The sequence below is a fragment of the Cornus florida genome, unplaced genomic scaffold, assembly GCF_030987335.1.
Source record: "Cornus florida cultivar Cherokee Brave unplaced genomic scaffold, ASM3098733v1 CherokeeBrave_3.0.0_Hap2_Chr01, whole genome shotgun sequence".
NCBI classification, from domain to species: domain Eukaryota; kingdom Viridiplantae; phylum Streptophyta; class Magnoliopsida; order Cornales; family Cornaceae; genus Cornus; species Cornus florida.
Genome location: NW_026775571.1, coordinates 86777384 through 86797429, shown reverse-complemented (window position 1 = coordinate 86797429; position 20046 = coordinate 86777384). Strand labels below are relative to the sequence as shown.

Genomic DNA, 20046 nt, shown 5'->3' with positions numbered 1-20046 from the left:
TCTTTCTAACTTTTATCCATTCTGTGGTGGGGGGATTGTTTGCTCGGGTGTGGTCTTTCTGTGGGGGGCTGGGATTCATTGTGATTGGTCTTGTGATGAAGAGGTTTAATGAAGTTTAGAGGGCATTAGTTTTCAGAGTGGTTAAACTGGTTGCATTTAGTATAGAATTTAGGGAGCCATTGGTATTTAATTCTGATTCTTTCAATGCTGCCATCCTCCATCTTAAGCTGAACTTCACTCTGTAGTGGTTTGGATAAATCAAGATTAATGCAAATTCTTGCATATTTAAGCTTGGTTTCGATTCTTTGTGGCTTCATCAGCATGGAGGGGCTCTCCCACTGAACTGGAGATGTAACTAAGACATTTGGTTGTCCAATAATTGGGGGGAATATTGTGAAATTTAACCCATAAAGGAATACAACCCAGGTAAGTTAAATGAGGCTTGTTTACTTGGTTCCATTTCATCAAGGAGAAAGGATGGCCAGCAATGGTCCATGGCCCAAGTGATAACACCTTTTCTGCTTCAGTTGTTGAATTGAATCTGAAAAAATAAGAATTTCTTTCTCCTTGTATTGTGGCAATAAGTTCGCGTTTGCTCCATAACTTGGCTGCTGCTGTATGGATGACTTTGAAGGGGATTTTTTTATGGATGGATACACCTACCAGGTGGGATTCATTCCAAAATCGGAGACCTTCTTCAAAAACTTCCTTTAAAGGTTCAATGATGCCTGATGGTGAGGGTGGAGGAAGGAATTCGAATTTCATTTTGTCATTGCATTGTTTAACCACTTCAGACCATGGTTTTGATTGATGGTTAATTGTTTTGGGGGTGGTGGAATGGGATTTGGAAGGTTGTGGATCAGTGATGTAATGTGCTAATGAAGATATAGGTACAGGGTTGGTAATAGTGTGTGGAGAGTTTGGTTGTAAGCCTAACATAGGCTGTAAAGTAAGTGATGGGCTTACCTCAATTGGGATGGTATGTGGGATATGTGGTAAGGGTGGTGCAGTTAACAGTGATGTCTGTAGATGAGCCTACAATGGTAATGTGACATTTCCATTTGAATTCAAATTCAAATTTAAACACAAACCTGGGTCTACCTTGTTTGTCAGATCATCAGAGTTTGAGGTGGTGGTTGCTGGTGACTATTGGTGGTGGATCTGCCTCCTGAGCTCAACAAGTTTTGTTTGTAGCTTTGAGATGGTGTCCATGTAGCCTTGGTGTTCTTCCCTTAATTCAGAGATGATCTTGTTATTTTCCTTGAACAAGTCCAATGTTTTGCCTAAATTTTCATCTTTCTATTGCAGTTGTTCGGTGAGGCGATCAATCTGGTGCCCTAGAGAACTGTATAACAAGGGGTTGAAATTCCTTATTTGCTGTGGCTGCGGGGAAGTTGAAACTTGTTTATGGACAATGGGGGTTTCTGCGAATGAGGGGAAATGTGCTCATTTGTTGAAGATGAGGGAGAGGGAGCAGGTATTATGTTCCTTGTGCTTCAGATTGGTTTAATGGTTGGTGATGGGAATGATTTTCCATTGAGGGAGGTGGTAATGGTGGGGGACAAACTTCTGTTAGCAGGGTTGTAGGTTTTGTTGGTCTATGAGTTGGTGGTGAGTGATGGTGGCGGCTTGTTTTTGTTGGTTTCTTTAATGTTGTTGTCTGTTTTATGTTTGCAGGTGGAATGCATTTACTACGTAAAGGGGTGAATGGTGGCTTAATGTGATACCCCTCGATTCTAGAGTCACAGGTGATCAAGTCCGAGCACAGATTCAAGGGATACTAAACAATTAAGTATATAAACAAGCATTTGATTACAAAAGAAATAACTAAGAACAAAATAGTAGAACAGAATCTAAATAATAAATCCTTGAATTAATAATTAAATAATCCTCCAAATGAAAATATCCAAAACCTCCGATATTATTATAACTCGAGAATCTATCTAGTGAACCCCTAATAATAATCCCAACTGAAAACTAAAAAGAAATATAATCCGAAAGTAAAACAGAAAGAGAATCCTACGTAGAATCGGAAGAGTGATGTGGACTGTCTCTGCTCAGCACGAACAAGCTCTATGTCTAAAACTGACGAACACCTGAAAAATAATAGTGGGTCAGGCCCACGAACAAGTTCTTTCTACGACAACCCAAACAAAGACCGGAGAAATTACATATCTATAGCTAATCCATGCAATAACTACATAGTCCATAAATACATATACACACTAAAGGAACCTCACTAGACTATAGGGTTGCCTCAACCTGAATAGTAGGCAACATGCAAAACGCATTTATAGTAGGCATAAATACCTAGACCTACTAGGGTACACAGCCACACTATATCTAGCTACACATCCTTGGCAATATACGCACCCTAACCACTGATCCTGAGGCTCAAGCTCGTAGCATGGCATATGTCTATATATATATATATATATATATATATATATATATATATATATATATATATATATATATCATACCCAGTATAAAGTAATTCACTATGTATCATCCAACTTATTCAGATGACTTGACACGAATATAAGTAGGACTTAACATTTTAGTTAATCCATTTCCTTATACAAAATAGGTAGGATTTAACTGATAAGTTAATCCATCCCTAGAGTGCCACCATCCCATACTAGTGCACTACATCCACACAATCCAATAGTTGATGTAACAATTAAAGAAGTACACCAAATAATCTAAAAATAAATATAATAACATAATATCATACTATCACAAAATAGGAATGACTTATAATTTATTTAAGCTTCTTACACCATATATTCTACAGAAACTGAATCTTAGACATGCTGATATTTTGTTATACAGTCAAGTAAGTATTTTCCATATACAATTCATGCTACACATTTAATCTTAATTGGTAGAACAAAATAAATATTAAATCAATTCATTCCTCAAAGAATTCAAATAGCATGCATTATTATATTTAAGTCTGTTTAGAATTTATTTAATCTCATACTTAGTCCTTATTTGATGTTTAGGACCCCTCAAAATCAATTAAAATTAATTTAATGCTGTTTACGAAACTTCCCCAGGTAAGGCTCGAGCTTTTGTCTTAATTGCTCGAGCTTCTTGTCCATGGCTCGAGCTTTACATCAATAACTCGAGCTTTGCATCCAAGGCTCGAGCTTTTCACTTATGACTCGACCTTTTCTTTTAAGGCTCTAGCTTTTCACCCATGGCTCGAGCTTTACCTCCAAGGCTCAAGCACTGTAACAACGAACGGACACTGTTTACGCGATTCAACCTAAAATTTCTACTGTGAACTCAATCTTTATTGTTTAAGGATTCTAAGGCATGTTTCTCGGTTCCATCAATACACAGATATGAAAATACATCATTTAAACATGTAAAAATTCATAAAGAAATCAAATCAAATCCATGAATTTATCAATTCAAACAATAAGAACAATCATGAAATATAATTTATAAAACTTATGTTCCAGATCAATTAAATTATAAATTCCAGTTTTAATTATTCTTTAAATAACCCTAAGATTATACTAGAGATATATATTTCACAAATCAAAGGAAAAGTGTAGAATAAGAACTTGTCTTTAGGGATTTGATAAAAAACCCTAACATCATTCTTCCTCTTTCTCTTCCTTCCTCTTCCTTCTTTTTCTCTCTTTCTCTAAAATATATTACATGATATATTTCTAGTCTCCTTTTTCAACCCTATAGTTATATATTTATAGACTAAATAATAACTCAACTCCTTTTCCCAATCCAAATCAAATTAATAAAGAACATAATAAAATTAAAATACTAAAAAGGTAACTAAAATATATGTTACGTATAATCTATGTATATTCTTTTTATATAAATAAGATAAATACATCAGATTATTATTAAAGGACTTTCCTTATACATATATGTATATACACACACACACACACTATCCATGGGTAATTATTTGTACCCATTAAACCCCTTATCTAAGTAGTCTATGGAACTTAATTGGTTGACCCATGACTACAATCCATAACTATTAGAATAAAATAAAATAAAACAACCATTTAAAACATTTAATTCCTAACCATTAATTACAAGAAAACACCTAACATTTAAGCAAACAAATACATATCATCTATCATACAATTCAACTAGACAAGTATTTCAAATAAACATATTATCAATTAATTCATATAAACAATTAAATAAATAGCCAAGAAATCAAATAAAGAATTAAAAACACAATTAAAATAATTAATAAAATACCGAAACTATCCTTTTAAAATTAGGGGTATTACACTTAAGGTGATTTGGAATGGGGTTATTAATTGAGGGGAGGTGATGATTAGAGTGAGAGTTATAATTGAGTGAGGGTTTTTGGTTGAACTGTTGGGAAGATGATTTTTGGCCTTGTGTTTTGGTGAGGATAGTTTTTTACTTGTAAAAGGGTTGTACTGCTGTTGTGAAGTTTTCTTTTGTTTGAACTGGAAATGCTGAGGTTGATGATGGTGATAGGGCTGATTAGAGGTGGAAAGTTGAACATGGTGGTGTTGGATGGAGAGACAAGGTTTGCTCATGGTGGTATTCTCTCACCTTTTTTTGCTACTAAAGTTGGTGGCCTCTGGCTTTGAAAAGGGTAACTGACTTGTCACCACGTGACTTGTTTGATGGAACTTACATGACATGACGTGGAACTTATATAATCTCCTTCACAAAGTTTTCACTGCACTATAAAATAGTACATTATTTAATAAATTGATATAATCGTACATGTATATAAGAAATAAAACACACATGTTCAATTTTAAAAAGTTGATTCAAATGGGTAAGTTTTAATGACTTCCAATTTCAAACTTTGGAACTATTGTATTCTCACTCTCACTTTTCTTAGTATTATACAATTGTATTTTTTAAAAAAAATTATATATCTATAAAAATTTAATGCTACCTCCTTAAAATTAAATATATATACACACATTAGTAAAAGACATGTGTGATGCACGTGATGAATGTTTCATAACTTATTCAATTTTTCTTTTTATATATTTTTTAATTATTTTATAAAAAATATTTTATTTTATTATATATATCCTTGTCTAATTAGATTTTTTTTTATTAAAAAACTCATAATAAATAGGTAAATATAGAGGTTATATGTGATAAAGTTTTATTTTAAAATTGATTAATAATTTTTTTATATTAAAAAATAAATATAAAAAAGTGTTTAATAAAGAAGTGTTCAAAGGTGCTAATGAATTGTTCCTAGTCTTCTTCTTAATGAACACAAGAAAGGGGATGAGGATAATTGCAGCAAGTGTGATGAGACAAGATAACCATAACCAATTATCTTTATACATTTCAAATTTGTGAGAGGCTTATGCAGTGATCTGTTCTTGTTGAGTTTCAGTGGTTAGAAATGAAAACGATGAGAACCTTATCAGTTGGCAATGAAGAAGTAAATTCTTGAATTTTATAATTTCCACACCATTGTTGACTTTCTTGTCAATGGCGCATGATGTATAATGGTGGGTGGACCTTGTTTGATGGAACTTATATGACTGGGACAAGGTCTGGCAAAGGCTGAGGAACTTATAGTGGGTTACACATTCAACACATCAAATTAAAGTGCAACATTATTATTTCAATGCTCGAAATAACGGTATTACACTTCAAATTATTGTGTTGCAATATAGACTGCAACACAATTAAATCGAATGTGGACGCAAAGCTTATTTATCACTCTCACCCAATATATATATATATATATATATATATATATATATATCAATTTTTCATCCTTTTTTTTTTTTCCTTTTTGAGAATTATTTTTCATCCTTATTTATTTATTTATTTTTTTTAGGAAACGGAAACCCTTCCAACCACCGGTTCTTTGGACTTGTAACTGAAAGGTAAATTTCGAATGTGTGCATTCGCCTGCAAAGGACGATATATATCATTCAAACTCACACGTCCAAATTTATGGCTTGCCCCTTGAGACCCTTATTTATCATTATTGTTTTGAATGTGGACGCAAAGCTTGTATAAAATTTGCTATCATTTCATGCAACCGTTATACTACTAGGCGTCAAAATAATGGATTCCACATACAAAAATACAACTACACATGATATGAGATATATATATATATATATATATATACAGAGAGAGAGAGAGAGAGAGAGAGAAATGGGGGTAAAAGAAAGAATTTACCAGTTGGTTTGGGGTTGAAGTAGTGAAAAACAGAGAAAGGTCCATCGCATTTGATGCAGCAAGGGAGGCTGATGAATTTACCCCATCAGATCTCCGAATTAACCTCTATCCCCATCCATGGACTCCACTCACTGCCACAACCTTACGCTCCAATGAATATGCCCTAATGATTTTGTGTCTTGGGGACCCAAAACTGTCAACTTTTCCCACGATTTTAAATTTATTTATTTCGGATTTATAATTAATTCATGGTTAGCTCAAGCTCAAGCAATTGAACTGGAATTTTGACATAGAGAAGTGAATTCCAGCTCCTTTTGGTCATATAGAAATCAATAACAAAAAGAGGATTCAAAGGAAAACAGGAAAATATTGTGTTTAGTAACGTTTTTGTTTTCTGTTTTTGCAATCTTAAGAAAGTAGAAACATAATTTTGCTTTCTTTAATGAAAATAGAAAATAGAAATGATGTTTATTAATACATATTATTGTCACAAATTTGAAAACATAAAACAAGTGTTCAGTAATACAACATATTTGTTACAAAATTTACATAATATTTTTTAATTTTTTAACTTTAATTTTTATTTTTTTCATTTCTATTTTATTTTTTTCATGGCAAGAATTTTAGGAGTTAGTGATTAGAGGGAAGGGTAAGAGAGAGGGTAGATGACTTAAACACGAACTCTCAGACACATGGAGCAATCCAACTACTCAGACACGACACTTGTTTCCATTAATACCAAAAAAACATAAATCTAGAAAATCTAATTTAAGATTATAAATCTTAAAAATACCCAATACAAAATTAGATATACCAAGACAAAAATATTCCCACCAATTATGTATATAAATACATGTATATGCATGATGTATACATTTATTATGTGATATATAATATATTTAGCATATGATAATTTATTATGAATAAAAAATATTAAATAATATATCTTATATGTAATAAAATATATATTGTGTTATAATATTGTAAATTAATTATAATTTAATGTTTACATATAATATAATATAGATATGATATATAATAATATAAAATATATACTGCCTAATAATTTAATAACATTATATTATATATCAAAAATTATTTTATCACAAAAAATAATTTACATTATTATTTAATACATTAGATATTAAAATATATTTTTATCAAATAAAAAATAATATACAATATTTAATCTATTCTATATTAAAAAAATATATTTTTATTAACATTTAATATGCAACTTAGTAGTATATAATACAAATAATATGAATTTTATTTAAAATGAATAGTGCCTGTGCACTGACATTAGTGAAATCGTTTCTGCGCTACAGTGCCGAAAACATAAGAAAAACAAAAACATTTTATTGAACGCGATTTTTATTTTCGTTTTGCCTTTTTAAAAGTTGACAACAGAAAACAAAAAAACGTTTCTTGTTACTAAACGAAACAAATTTTTGACACGTGATGCCATTAATCAAACGGTAATATATCAAAATTATATAAAATAAAAATTAAAGTAATTAAGCAATTGTACAGGTAAAAACTTAAATGCTTTGAATATATTAGGCTCGAACTCTTAACCTTCCTTTAAGAAGTAAGAGTCTGTTACTTCTAGGCTATTGACCTATTAGTAAATCTGTTATTTATCATTGCAAATAATAGATTTATTCGAGAAATTATTATATGGTCCTATCATTAATTTCGGCCAATTATCATCTGACATAACAGTAAAAAGTTAATTATAGCATACACAAATCAGCCATTCCCATTGATTATATTTCGTAATTGTAGAAGTGAAATCTTGATATAATTCGACAAGGCAAGCGACTTTCAAGGCAATAAAATATGAATTTTTTTTTTATATTTCTAGAATTAAACATTTTTGCCTCATTTGTTGAATTATCATGTGACACATCAGTAAAAAGTTAATTATAGTTTACACATTTTTGACTCGATAATTAATTCGAAAATCATATAATAAATTATTTCTCGAATTATTCGTAGACATGTCGGATTTCGGATTCAAATCGTTAAAAGTTTGGGCAAACATTTATCTGGATCTCATGTTTAAGACTCAATTCGTAAATGAACCGAACTACAAACTCTGAAGACCTCCTATAAAAAAATGATTTTAAGATCAATTACATCCGGTTTTATCAGCCCGTACAATTTGATGTGCCAGCCCAGAACTTTTTTAAAAAGTCCATTAGCACCATAAAGAAAACTTAGTCCAAGCCCAAAACCTTAGCAATAATATTCTTGTTAAAAAATAAGTAATCTCAACCTAAGAGAGAAAATAATCCATAATTAGGCCAACCAATCAACGCGAACTTAAACGATCTAATTCAAGTTTAATTTAAATTAAGAAAAATGTGCTAGTTTGAATCTATTGGATTGAGCGATTGAGGGTTCGGTTGTTCTCGATTGAGGTTGAAGATTATATCTTGAACTGGAATTCATGTTAACCTTCAACCTTTTTGAATTGTAATTCTACAAACTACTTCTGAACAAACTCTAAGTTGCTCAATTCATTTGCAGGAGAGATACTATTTATGCTTTGATGAGCCATCTCCAGATATTTTTAAACTTAATATTACTAATATAAAGACCAGAAAACCAATTGGTTAAATGACATCACAGATTGGTAATAATTGTAAATTACTAACCACTAATAGTTTATCAACTAACTAACTATATATATATATATATATATATTTATTTATTTATATTTGTTTATGCATTTTAAATATTGTAATTGACTAATCCCTAGTAGTTTATCGACTAATTTATTTATTTATTATTTTTTTTTATGAATTTTAAATATTAAGTAGACCCCATGTATGATCTCCGTCGACTAATCAACACAGTTCTAATTTATAAACCATATATTGTTTAATTATTGGAGTTTTCAGTAAATCTAATAATTCCACACAATTATAGCAGTACACTAAAAGGACGAAAGCGTGTGGTGGCTTCACACTTTCTCTCTCATACTCATTCCTTTGCTGTCTCCATCTCTCTCTCTCCTCTCCTCTCTCCTCTCTCCTCTCTCCGGTCCTCTGTTCTTAGAACCGAGAATCTCATATTTTGCCTGTTTAAGTCGTTACGCATATACACCACATACATATACACATATATAGATTATATTTTCTGGGTTTGTGATTTTTTGGGATGGGACAGAGAGTCTTGGTTGGACTGTTGATCTTGGCGACGGTGTTCATGGCAATAGCCGTTGCGAGGGCAGAAAAGGTAAATAAGTCGTCTTCCGGAGGGCTATTTTGGTCCAGCGCAAAGGAGGAGGGAGATCTGCTTAGGAAGGCGGAGGCGGAGGAATCCACGGCGGCGTTGAACGACAAAGATGATTTCGACGGCGGGTTTTCTTCCCTCGACGGAATGTTACAGTGGGCAATAGGTGAAGTACCTAATTCTTTCAAATTCTATAATGGGTAATTAAATATGTACTTCTAATTAGTAATTTATCGATAGAAGTTTGATTTTGTTGATTTTCTATTCTGTTTTGGCTACTAATAAGTATTGAGCTTGTGCTTATCTTATTGTGAAGTAGTGATAGTAAAAATTGATGGAACTGTTTTAGTGGGGCTATGTAAAAGTGGTTGATTTAATAGCTTTGGTGAGTAATTTTGGTTGGCACCAATTTTTTAATCAATTTTATAGAGAAAAGTTTAATTTAATTGATTTACAATTCTGTGTTGGCCAGTCACAAGTAATGAGTTTGTGTTTATCTTATTGTAAAGTAGTGACAAGTATATATTGATTACAAATTGATAAAACTGTTTCAGTGGAGTTATGGAAAAGTGGTTGATTTAATATCTTAGGTGAGTTATTTTGGTTGGCACCGTTAGGATTATGTGTTGGTTAAGTTAGCTGAATGTTCATCAAAGAGTGTGAACTACCGATTGTTCATATTATTATCGTGGTCGGGTTAGTGGAAGGAGAATTATATGTCAATGATGATGAAGCATTTGATGTTACTTGAGTAGATCTGTAAATAGAAGTATCATTTGATGAAGCATCATCTCAACTATAGCTGTTTGAATGCCATTGTACCGGGAAAATGCTATAATCTTGTTCTCCCTTGAATTCAAAGCTTCACATAAAACTATACATAGATTCTTACTGTCAAACTTTGCAGTTATTCGACTCTATAAAAACCCAATAAAACTACTGAAGTCTGGAAATGAGAGCCCAATACACAGCTTGACTAAGAATACGATGACCACACTGCAGCTCTTTTCCAGCAAAATTAGAAAAAAAAAAAAAAAAAAAAAAAACACTAAACTACAAGAAGCTAAATCAAACTAATACTTAATTCCAAGAGGTCACAGATTGAGACCAAACCAAATTTTGTAGAATCTATCTACACTTTTTAAATTTTTTTTTCCTTGAGCATCTTATGAAATGCATCATTGGGTATTCAGATATAATGATGACTAGGTCCACTTTCTCCATTTTCCTGATGAGTGATGGCAGCTTCATTTATTTATTTATAAGTTTTTAAGGTCACCTTTTTATCTTTCCCTTTGTGGACAACAATTACTTTGTCGAGATACTAATTCATAAAAGCTAGTTGTATAATGAAATATTCTATATCCTTGTATTAAAATTGATTTTCTTTCTTGCAATTGGACCAGGGCATTCTGATCCGTCAAAGTTGAAGGAAACAGCACAAGATGTTGAACGCCTATCTCTTGACGAGCTAAAGAAGCGTCAAATGGAAATAAAGGTGAGAAGAATATGGTTACTTATGATGTTGAAATTGAAACAAATAATGCTTTCTGTAAATTTCTTTTTCCACTCCACGTGGTCTTTTAAAGATATGTTTTTCTAAATCATGAAAGGAGCCTATGCCTACGCCTACCTCAGTCAAAAGAGATTTTTTCCCAGATGTTCCTCTTTCCTTCTTCTTACAATTCCTTGTTATTACTAGAATAATTAATTGGGTTGAAAATTTGTAAAACCTCAAGTTTATTGTATCAGAGCATATTTCTAATCGATAATAATAGTCTAGCAGATCGAAGTATTTGATTACCCAAGTCCATAGTTATATGGTAGTCTATTTGCATGTGTGGCACACAAAATATAGTTCAGAACGGCAGACAGTACAAAAAAAAAAAAAAGAGTGTGCAACTCAAAATACAGTATTAGAATTCAGATCATCTCATGCACCTAACTGTTTCCTTAATCTCTCCAGTAGTGAACGTCACTGGATACTGTTTGTTAACTTCTTTTTTTCCTAGTTACTGTTTGTTAACTTTCACTCTTTCAACAAGGTATTAGTGATTCATGCTCGTGAAATCGCTCTAGGCGTGTCTCAACCTTAAAACACGCTTTATTTATAGGTTCCTCTAAGTGTAAATGAGTACACCTCGCAGCGTCTATCAACAGAGAGCATTTTTGTCCTCCACAATTAAACTTTTTAAAAGATTTTTCCTCTATGATAAGATAAAGCTCATCATTTGTTTTATTATCTTGCTTACTAGTTGCAAAAGAAGGAGAAATGGCATCGACAAATTCTTCGTTTAGACAATCTAGTGTGGCTTCAAAATTGGCATTGAGGGGAATATAAATATCTTCTTTGAGTTGTGATTCTTTAGACTCTTTTAGCCTTTGCTAGAATCCTAGCATTAGAAATCTTGTTGTTGAAAACTTAAGAACTTATGAATTGTTGTTGGACCTACCTTTCCTTGCATCCAGGAAAGATCACTGATAGTTAATATGCTTTGTATGTCCTGTTGAAGCTTTAACAAAGTCTTCTTTCTTTTCTCTTCTTCCCTCTGGTATGCCACTTGAATTTCAGCTGTTGTAGTGTAAAATCTACAGTCTACTTGCACCTAAACTTGAAGACATTTGTGAATTTTATTCTAATCGGACACATATCCCAATCTCGTAACCAAACTACAGAAATTTTCAGTGTGCTCTTCCATGGACAGACTTACAGCACCAATTGTGTAAATTACAAATGTCACTAATGAGAGTGTGAGCAAAAAATTAGGTGTAGCACGGTAGCACCCATCGGTGAGAAAATTAGAGTAGACTTGAGATGATTTGGACACATGTATCGAAAACCTAGAGAAGCCCCGGGAAAGACTAGTTGTGATAGAAGTTAAGAGACGGAGAGAGGGACCTGAAATAATATGGGATGAGGTTATTAAAAATGACTTTAAAAAGTTAAACATGGTGGGGGAATGACATGTAATAGGAATGAGTGGAGAGAGAGAATTCATGTGGCCGACTCCATTCATATGGGATTAAGGCAAGGATGGTGATGTGTAAATTGCAAATTTGCAAGTAAACTGGCTTCTTGTAATTATTTTGGTAAAAAGTTATGAGTTATCAGGTAGCATAATGTGTTTGTTGGTACTTGGCCTTCCAAATCTTCTTGTCGCTTCTAAAATCATGTTGAAGGTTTTTCTTTGCGGACTTTCTGTAATTTGGGTTTAGGTGAAGGGGTTTGCTTGTGAATGGTTTCTCTTGGGAGTTTTTAATTTTTAGGTGAAATGAGGGATTTAGTTTTAGCATTGTTGCTTTGTATACATTGGATATCCATGTAGCTTTTTTCTTGGATACAAAACAAGAGATTGTTAATGAAGAAAAAACGAAGAGTTACGATTAGGAATTCCACATCCACAAGAAACCACACACGCAGTCCATACCAAAAGAAATAAGCTTCTAAAATCCCACAAACCCAACACTAAATCCCAATATAGGTGGGGAAAATGCCCTATAAAAGGAATAGAAGTAGTAGCTCCTCATTGAGAAAAAAGTGACAGTTCCGTCTTCGGTTGATCTAGAAGACCATTTAGTCTCTGCTTGTAAATAAGGCACCATATCATTAATCTCAAGCATATGATTAGCAGAGTGCCAAGTTCCAACAGCAATCGCAGGGTTGGGAGTTTGGACAATGATTAAGGGTTTCGCTTTCTTTGCCAATATTCTTTGATGGACCTTGTAATGATTAAAATTAATCTGACTATTCTATTTGATTTTTTTATTAGTGCATGTCGCCCTGTCTTGAGTCCTTTTTTCTTTCTTTCTTTTTTTTTTTTAAGGATATCTTGATTGTGTTGAAACTAATTTTGTTGGAGAATCTCCTGAGAGAGTGAATCCTTTATGTGTAACTTCTTGCATATGTTGAGATTCATATATATGATAAAGGCTTAAAGCTAATCCTGAATCTTATGGCTCTTATGGAATACCTGTTAATAAGATGATGCCCTCCTAGTGGGGACCCCTGTAAGGAACTCTCTGCGTGTGGGTGGCAGTTAGTGATTTGTTTTTGTGGTGGGGGGCAGTCCCTTACGTTAATGTGCTGAAATGTGTTTGATGCTTGTAATTCTCCATGTGGACTTGACATGAATGATACAATCTATTTAGACAGGCAAACACATCACACTGTTTCATCTTCCTGTTATAACTAAAACGTTAATTGCTTATATATTATGTTCCTAATTTGCATGTATATCCTTGTTCATTATGATTAGTTGATTACTTTATCGTCTTCTTTGTGCTCACACAGGAACTAATGGAGAGGTTAAAAACTCCATCAGATGCACAATTGATGCAAATTGCAATAGATGACTTGAATAATTCATCTCTGGCTTTGGAAGATCGTCATCGCGCATTACAAGAGCTTTTGGTACTTGTTGAGCCAATAGATAATGCAAATGGTATGTCCATATATATCCCATATTCTGGTGCCAAAATGCTATTCTTGCATAGGTGCCTCAGGAAAGGGTCATTTTCCCTGGTGTTCACCTGTCATCTGTTAAAATGATGATACATCATTTCAATTTCTTTTTGTGTGTAGAAATGTCTGGGCATTTAATGTCCAAGCAGAGATAGCAGTTCAATTTATGAATGATTAGGGCCATCCAAAAAAATTCATAAATGGCACCTGCTGGTCTACTAATTTTTATGCACCATATAGCTTATGTTCTTTGATGTATATAGTCTAGAGGTCCTAGACTATCACATCTTACTGCATGGATTGTATTTGTTTGAGGCAGCAGTTTTAAATAGATTTTATATGTAGGTTGTTGTCATAGGGTTGCTAGCCTTAGATTTTCTATCTTCATTGTACCGTTATTATTTGGTCATATGCTTCTTTACTCTAATATTTATGTTGGCTGAATTTGAGATTATTTTGACTTTTGGCGTCAGCATATTTAATATTATAGAATTGTTTTACAAAAATTGCAATGCATAGAGACTGGGAATTAATAATTAGATAAAGGGCTAATTCCATAAAACCCCCACTACTTTCAAATTTTGATCATAAACCCCCAACTTGTTTCAGAAAACCCCCCACACTATAAAAAGTGATCACATTGCCCCAATATCCGTGTCCGACCTGTTAACCAGGTGGTGAAATGACAAATTTGACCTTACTATTTAATGTTAAATTAAAAACTAAAAATTGTTTTATTAAAATTACAAAAAAACCCAACACCTTATCCACTACCCTCTTCAATGGCTTCCCTCTCGGTCATTCTTCACACCTCAACAAACCAACCTCCACCCCCAATCCCAATATCACCTCTTCAATTTTGCTACCGGCAGCGATCATGACTTTTCTGCTCACTTCTACTCTTGCTGGTGATATTTCGGCATCTAATTCATTTCTTTGTGTTCATCACTTAATTATCCATCAATTTTCAGTGACTGCAAATTTCCAATTATTTTCCCCGATTCATCACTTTCACCTTGTTGGTCTCTGACCGCCGCTGACGAACAAGAGGACCGGCACGAAAATAGACAGCTGAATTTCAGACCCAAATGTTCAATCAAAAACTCTAACCCTAATCTACATGTGGACAAACAAAAGTACAAGTGAATAGATACAAATACTATATGTATATATATATCTTGAGCACTTTTTTATGATATTTTTTTACTTATAAAAAAAAAAAACTACTACGTATATGTGTGTGTGTGTGTGTGTATCATCACTGCAAATTCTCCAAAGCAGGTGACTGAAATTGATGGGATTAGAATCGGAACAAAGGGCTATTTGAACCTGAGGCCCGTGCAACCCTCTGTGGCTTATCTTCTGCATGATTCGAGCCAGCACGAAGGGCAATTTCACGACGGTCTCACCTTTGAACAATGAATTAAGCAAAATCCAAAAATAAGGAAGGGGCCCAAGGAAACCACAACACCTGAATTGAACTTGAAGGCGGAGATCGCGGCGAGGTGAGAGGTGGGGAACATCGGTAACGCTTGCCCTCCTTTCATGCTTCCATTGCTTCTGAGTCTCCGGCTGAGGGAGTTGGAGAGACGAAGCGGCGAGGTGAGAGGTGGAAGACGAAGATGACGAGAGGTGAGAGGTGAAGCAGATGAAGAGCTCGCTGCTGAACTTCCGGTCCGGTGGGGTCTGTCAAAGTCTGTCATTGTGCTGTTATGGCCATTGAAATACACCAAATCTTGATTATATTTTTGAGTGGAAATGATCCAAGAGGTGTGTGCTGTGTGTTTTTTATGTTTGGCGGGTTGGGTTGTAGAGAGAGAGAGATTACAGATGGAGTGAAAGTGATTAGTGGAGAGAGATACATAAAGGTTTAAAGGGTATTTTTGTAACTTTAAAAAATAATTTTCAGTTTTAAATTTAAAATTAAATAGTAAGGTCAAATTTTCATTTCACAGCCCGGTTAACGGGTTGGACACGGATATTGGGGCATTGGGTTAACTTTTTAAAGTGTAGGAGGTTTTCTGAAATAGGTTGGGTATTTATGATCAAAATTTGAAAGTAGTGGGGGTTTTATGAAATTAGCCCTTAGATAAAAATCAAAAATCAATCTGAATAGAAATTTTTTCATGCATGTGTGCGCTTTCCACTTGTGTTATGTTATGTCTTAATCTGAAATAGTCGGAACTTAACCCAAAAGACAGAAAATAAATCTTTTTTGGCATTATTTAATTAACGAGCAATGATACACACCTCCGAATTCGGAGGATGCCGAATAGGGGAATGTGAGTGGGGGTGTGGGCCCCCACCACATGATGTCAGGGTCATGTTGTGTGGTGGGGCCCACACGCCCACTCACACAACACCCACTCGACATCTTCCGAATTTAGAGGATGTATCATTTTTCTTAATTAACTAGTAGAAATGTATTGTTACTATACCATTATTATTTTTGGATACAACTGGGTTTGCATCTAAGAATTTGTAGTCAATAGTTTGTTTTGAAGAAATAGCTTTTAAGGACTCATACTCAGATGGCAAGGGGGAGGATTTGTTGGGCAAGTTTGGGCGGTTAAACTTGATCAGGTCTTGGGTTGACAGAAATGGGGCTAAGGGAGATGTCTTAATCCGAGTCAGGATCTAATTTAGATACAATGCTCTATATATCCTGGATATCGGATATCACATTTTTGCTAGTATAAAAGCCTACAAAGAAATTGTGATAAAGGGGCAATTGTAAGTTCATGGCCTGTTTGGAAACTGTTTTTGTGGCGTGTTTTGCGTTGCGGGTGGTGTACTGTAGTGAAACGAAACACCAAAACACGTTTTGTAACCGGTTGTTGCCATTTTGAATGGTACCCAATTTGTTGCTGAAAAGAGAGGCCTAAATCAGAAACACCAAATTGGTGTTTCATAATGTTTTCACACTGTAGCAGCTAGTAAACAGTACAAAACACTGTAGCAAGCCTTTTTCACTTGCTATTTTGTTACTCAATCATGCAACACTTTTTACCAAACATGTTTTCATGTTTTTTCTTCCAAAAATCTTGCAACAAATTTTACATTACCAAACATGCTTCCAATCACAAATATAGAAACGTTGTTTCTGCTTCGGATGAAAACAGAAACGGTTACCAAACGAGCCCTTAGAGTGTGGTCCAGTACCCACATACTTTATGCCATCAGATTGTGTTGAATGATTATCATAGAACTTTTATGCGGTTGTAAACCTTCTCCAAGAAATTTAATAGGTAGTTTTTTATATCGTTAAAAAAGTGTCGATGATACATTTTCTGTTTAGGCACTGTTCTGCAGATGTTTTGAGATGGGTCTTTTCTGAGTTTGGTGTCCTGAATTTTGAATTTTGCTCAAGTGTGCATGCATGTTCTTTTCCTAGTCAGTAAGCAGCTTGGCATAATGCTGTTTTTGTTTTGTCAGATTTGCACAAACTAGGTGGCCTTGCCGTTGTAATAGGAGAGCTTAATAATGACGATCCAGAAATAAGGAAAACTGCTGCATGGATTCTTGGTAAAGCCAGTCAAAATAACCCTGTTGTTCAGAAGCAGGTTTGCTGATATGCATTTTTTTTTTTTCCCTTTTTCTTTTTTTTTTTTGTTAATAAAAAGACACATCTTAAATATTTAGTTCTATCTTTTATATTCTATTTTCTTTGTATTGTATATTTGTATCTGTGAGATTCACATGAACAATATCTGATGTATAAGACTTGAGGGTCTTAGGTCTTGGAACTCGGTGCATTGCCGAAGCTAATGAAGATGGTAAAAGCTAGTTTTATTGAAGAAGCTATAAAGGCGTTATATGCTGTCTCTGCCTTGATCAGAAACAATTTAGATGGCCAAGAATTGTTTTATGCAGAAGCTGGAGACTTGATGGTACAGGTGACGTAGTCAAGAATGTATAAAATAGCAGTTAAAGTATTTGCATGGGGCTGACAGATGCAATCATTGGTTTGCCTTGTAGGACATACTGAGCAACTCAAGCATTGATATCAGACTGCGGAGGAAATCTGTGTTTCTTGTGGCTGATCTGGCAGAATGTCAATTAGAAACTAGAAATAAAGCAGAGCTACCTTTTTTCAGCAATCGTTTCTTCTTGAAGTCTGTGGTTGATTTAACAGCATCAACTGACCTTGATCTCCAGGAAAAGGTGTTTTGTTAGCATCAGCCTTGTCGTTACACTACTGAAATATTTTGCTGTGGTTGTGAAGTTGTGTGCAAATACCAAATATTTGTCATCCATGCTAATTTGACATGTAAGGTTAAAACACCTCCTTAAGTGGAGAAAACGGTCAAAAGTAGTACAGATTTAATGTGGTTCAGGGACTCCTATAATTTTCTTGAGATCCGAAGTTTAAATGGATGACTAATATTTTTTGTATGTGCTTTTTCACACTGCACATCATCATGGAATGGTGAGAACAGCTCTACTTTTTGCAATCTGCTAATTTGTGTTGCTGATGTGATGCATTGCAGGCCCTTGCTGCAATTAAGAATCTCTTACGGCTCAGGGCAACTGATGCTCTAGTTTTCAAAGACTTCTGCGGACTGGACAGGGCATTGGATAGGATGAGGCAGCAGTTGCAGCAGTTAATGGTTGATGAAGACCAGAGAGATTATGTGGTGGATGTAGAGAGCCTGCGCAGAGAGGTGGAGCTGATTTTCCATGGAAAGCTAGATGAGGTTAAAACTAGATCTTCTTAGATGGATTGCGATTTGATTAACTTGGCTTTTAGCTAAAAGCTTGAAAGTGGCAGGTAACACAAGTTCCAACATGATTCATGGATGCATTTGATCGCCAACAGGCGAACCACCTCGATCACCAAGAACATGGGCAACACATTGAGCACAAAGCTAATGACTTTGTGTCGGCTTGTTAAAAGGCATTTGTACAAAAGAGATATGGATTGCTTAAGAAAGATCAAAGCCAGATTTTGCTCTAACACTTGAGTTTGAGTTTACTACTGATGTGTAACGACAACTTTATACTTCATGAACTCAATTTGTTCATGTCATGTCTCTCCCTCATTCTCTCTAAATCTCATTGTCATTTGTTAAAAAACAGGCTTCAGTTCTGTTGTTTTGGGGAATTTTGTATACCTAAAGTTTGTTTTCTTGATGACTTTTGGGTTTTGGATGTCGTTGTAGTTGTTAGTGTTCTACATATTCTGCAAATTGGACGGATGATAATGATGATGTATGTACCTAGTACATCAGCAAACAATCTGAATGTGAGTACTTTTCAAGCTTTGGGGAACCGACATGCGCCTTTGGATACCATGACAGCTTGAAGGTGTTGAAAATATTTAGTCTACTCATTGTGAAAACCCATTTTGTAAATGAAGGCAATTAAGATTAAAGATAGGTCCGTTACTTTTTCATGATGAGTTTGATTAAGAGTACTGAGTTTTGCTTGCTTTTTAAAGAGTATTGAGTTTTGCTTGCTTTTTAAAGAGTTTTGAGTTTTGAGTTTTGCTTGCTTTTTAAATTACGGTTTTTCATCGACATCTTGAATGAATGATATGATAATTAGATTAATTAATAAAGTTTTCTTTTACGGATAATTAGATTAATTATAAAAATATAATTAGATGGATTGATCAAGCATATCTTTATTCCAATTTCCAATACATTACAATACAAAATGTATTAGAATTCTATCGGGATCCGGACTCCTAAGTTAGGAATCATCCTAATTTTGAGTTTGTGTATATAATGTTGTGGATAATTGTAACATGTGCTAATTGATAACAATTTAGTTTAAAGTATTCCCCTAATTGACACACTATTTATAGACACAACACGTTGCTTAAATCTATACCCATGTCCTCCATCAAACTATCACAAGTATATATATATATGCTAGATTGCTCTTTAAGAGTTCTGTACAAGTTTATACAGAATGTCTTAGTAATGGCTGCCTAGCACGTTTATGACCTTAATTACAAGCAATAGAACCATTTTATTTATTTATTTATTTTTGGTAATTCATCCATAACAAACCATTAGTTACACCCACTCTACCACTTTTTCCTCTCACATTCCTCAATCCGATTTCATCGATCATTTTGGAATAGTAAAGAATCTACCAAACACCTCACTTTTCCAATTATCTCCCCCTAACATAAATTTGAA

At 34.0% G+C, this 20046-nt stretch overlaps 1 protein-coding gene across 2 annotated transcripts; it reads left to right on the top strand.

Moving 5' to 3' along the window:
• The first annotated feature begins 9150 nt into the window (after window positions 1–9150).
• On the top strand, window positions 9151–19030 carry LOC132304643 (uncharacterized). 2 transcript variants are annotated; one of them, XM_059802394.1, is made up of 8 exons: window positions 9151–9601; window positions 10842–10933; window positions 13727–13877; window positions 17333–17460; window positions 17635–17787; window positions 17876–18061; window positions 18388–18594; window positions 18669–19030. In XM_059802394.1, exons 1-8 carry the CDS (start codon window positions 9361–9363, stop codon window positions 18687–18689), a joined length of 1179 nt encoding a protein of 392 aa, XP_059658377.1. In that variant the 5' UTR covers window positions 9151–9360; the 3' UTR covers window positions 18690–19030. The 2 variants fall into 2 exon arrangements, with proteins under 2 accessions (XP_059658377.1, XP_059658373.1); XM_059802390.1 differs by having other exon boundaries at window positions 17635–17793.
• The last annotated feature ends 1016 nt before the right edge of the window (window positions 19031–20046 follow it).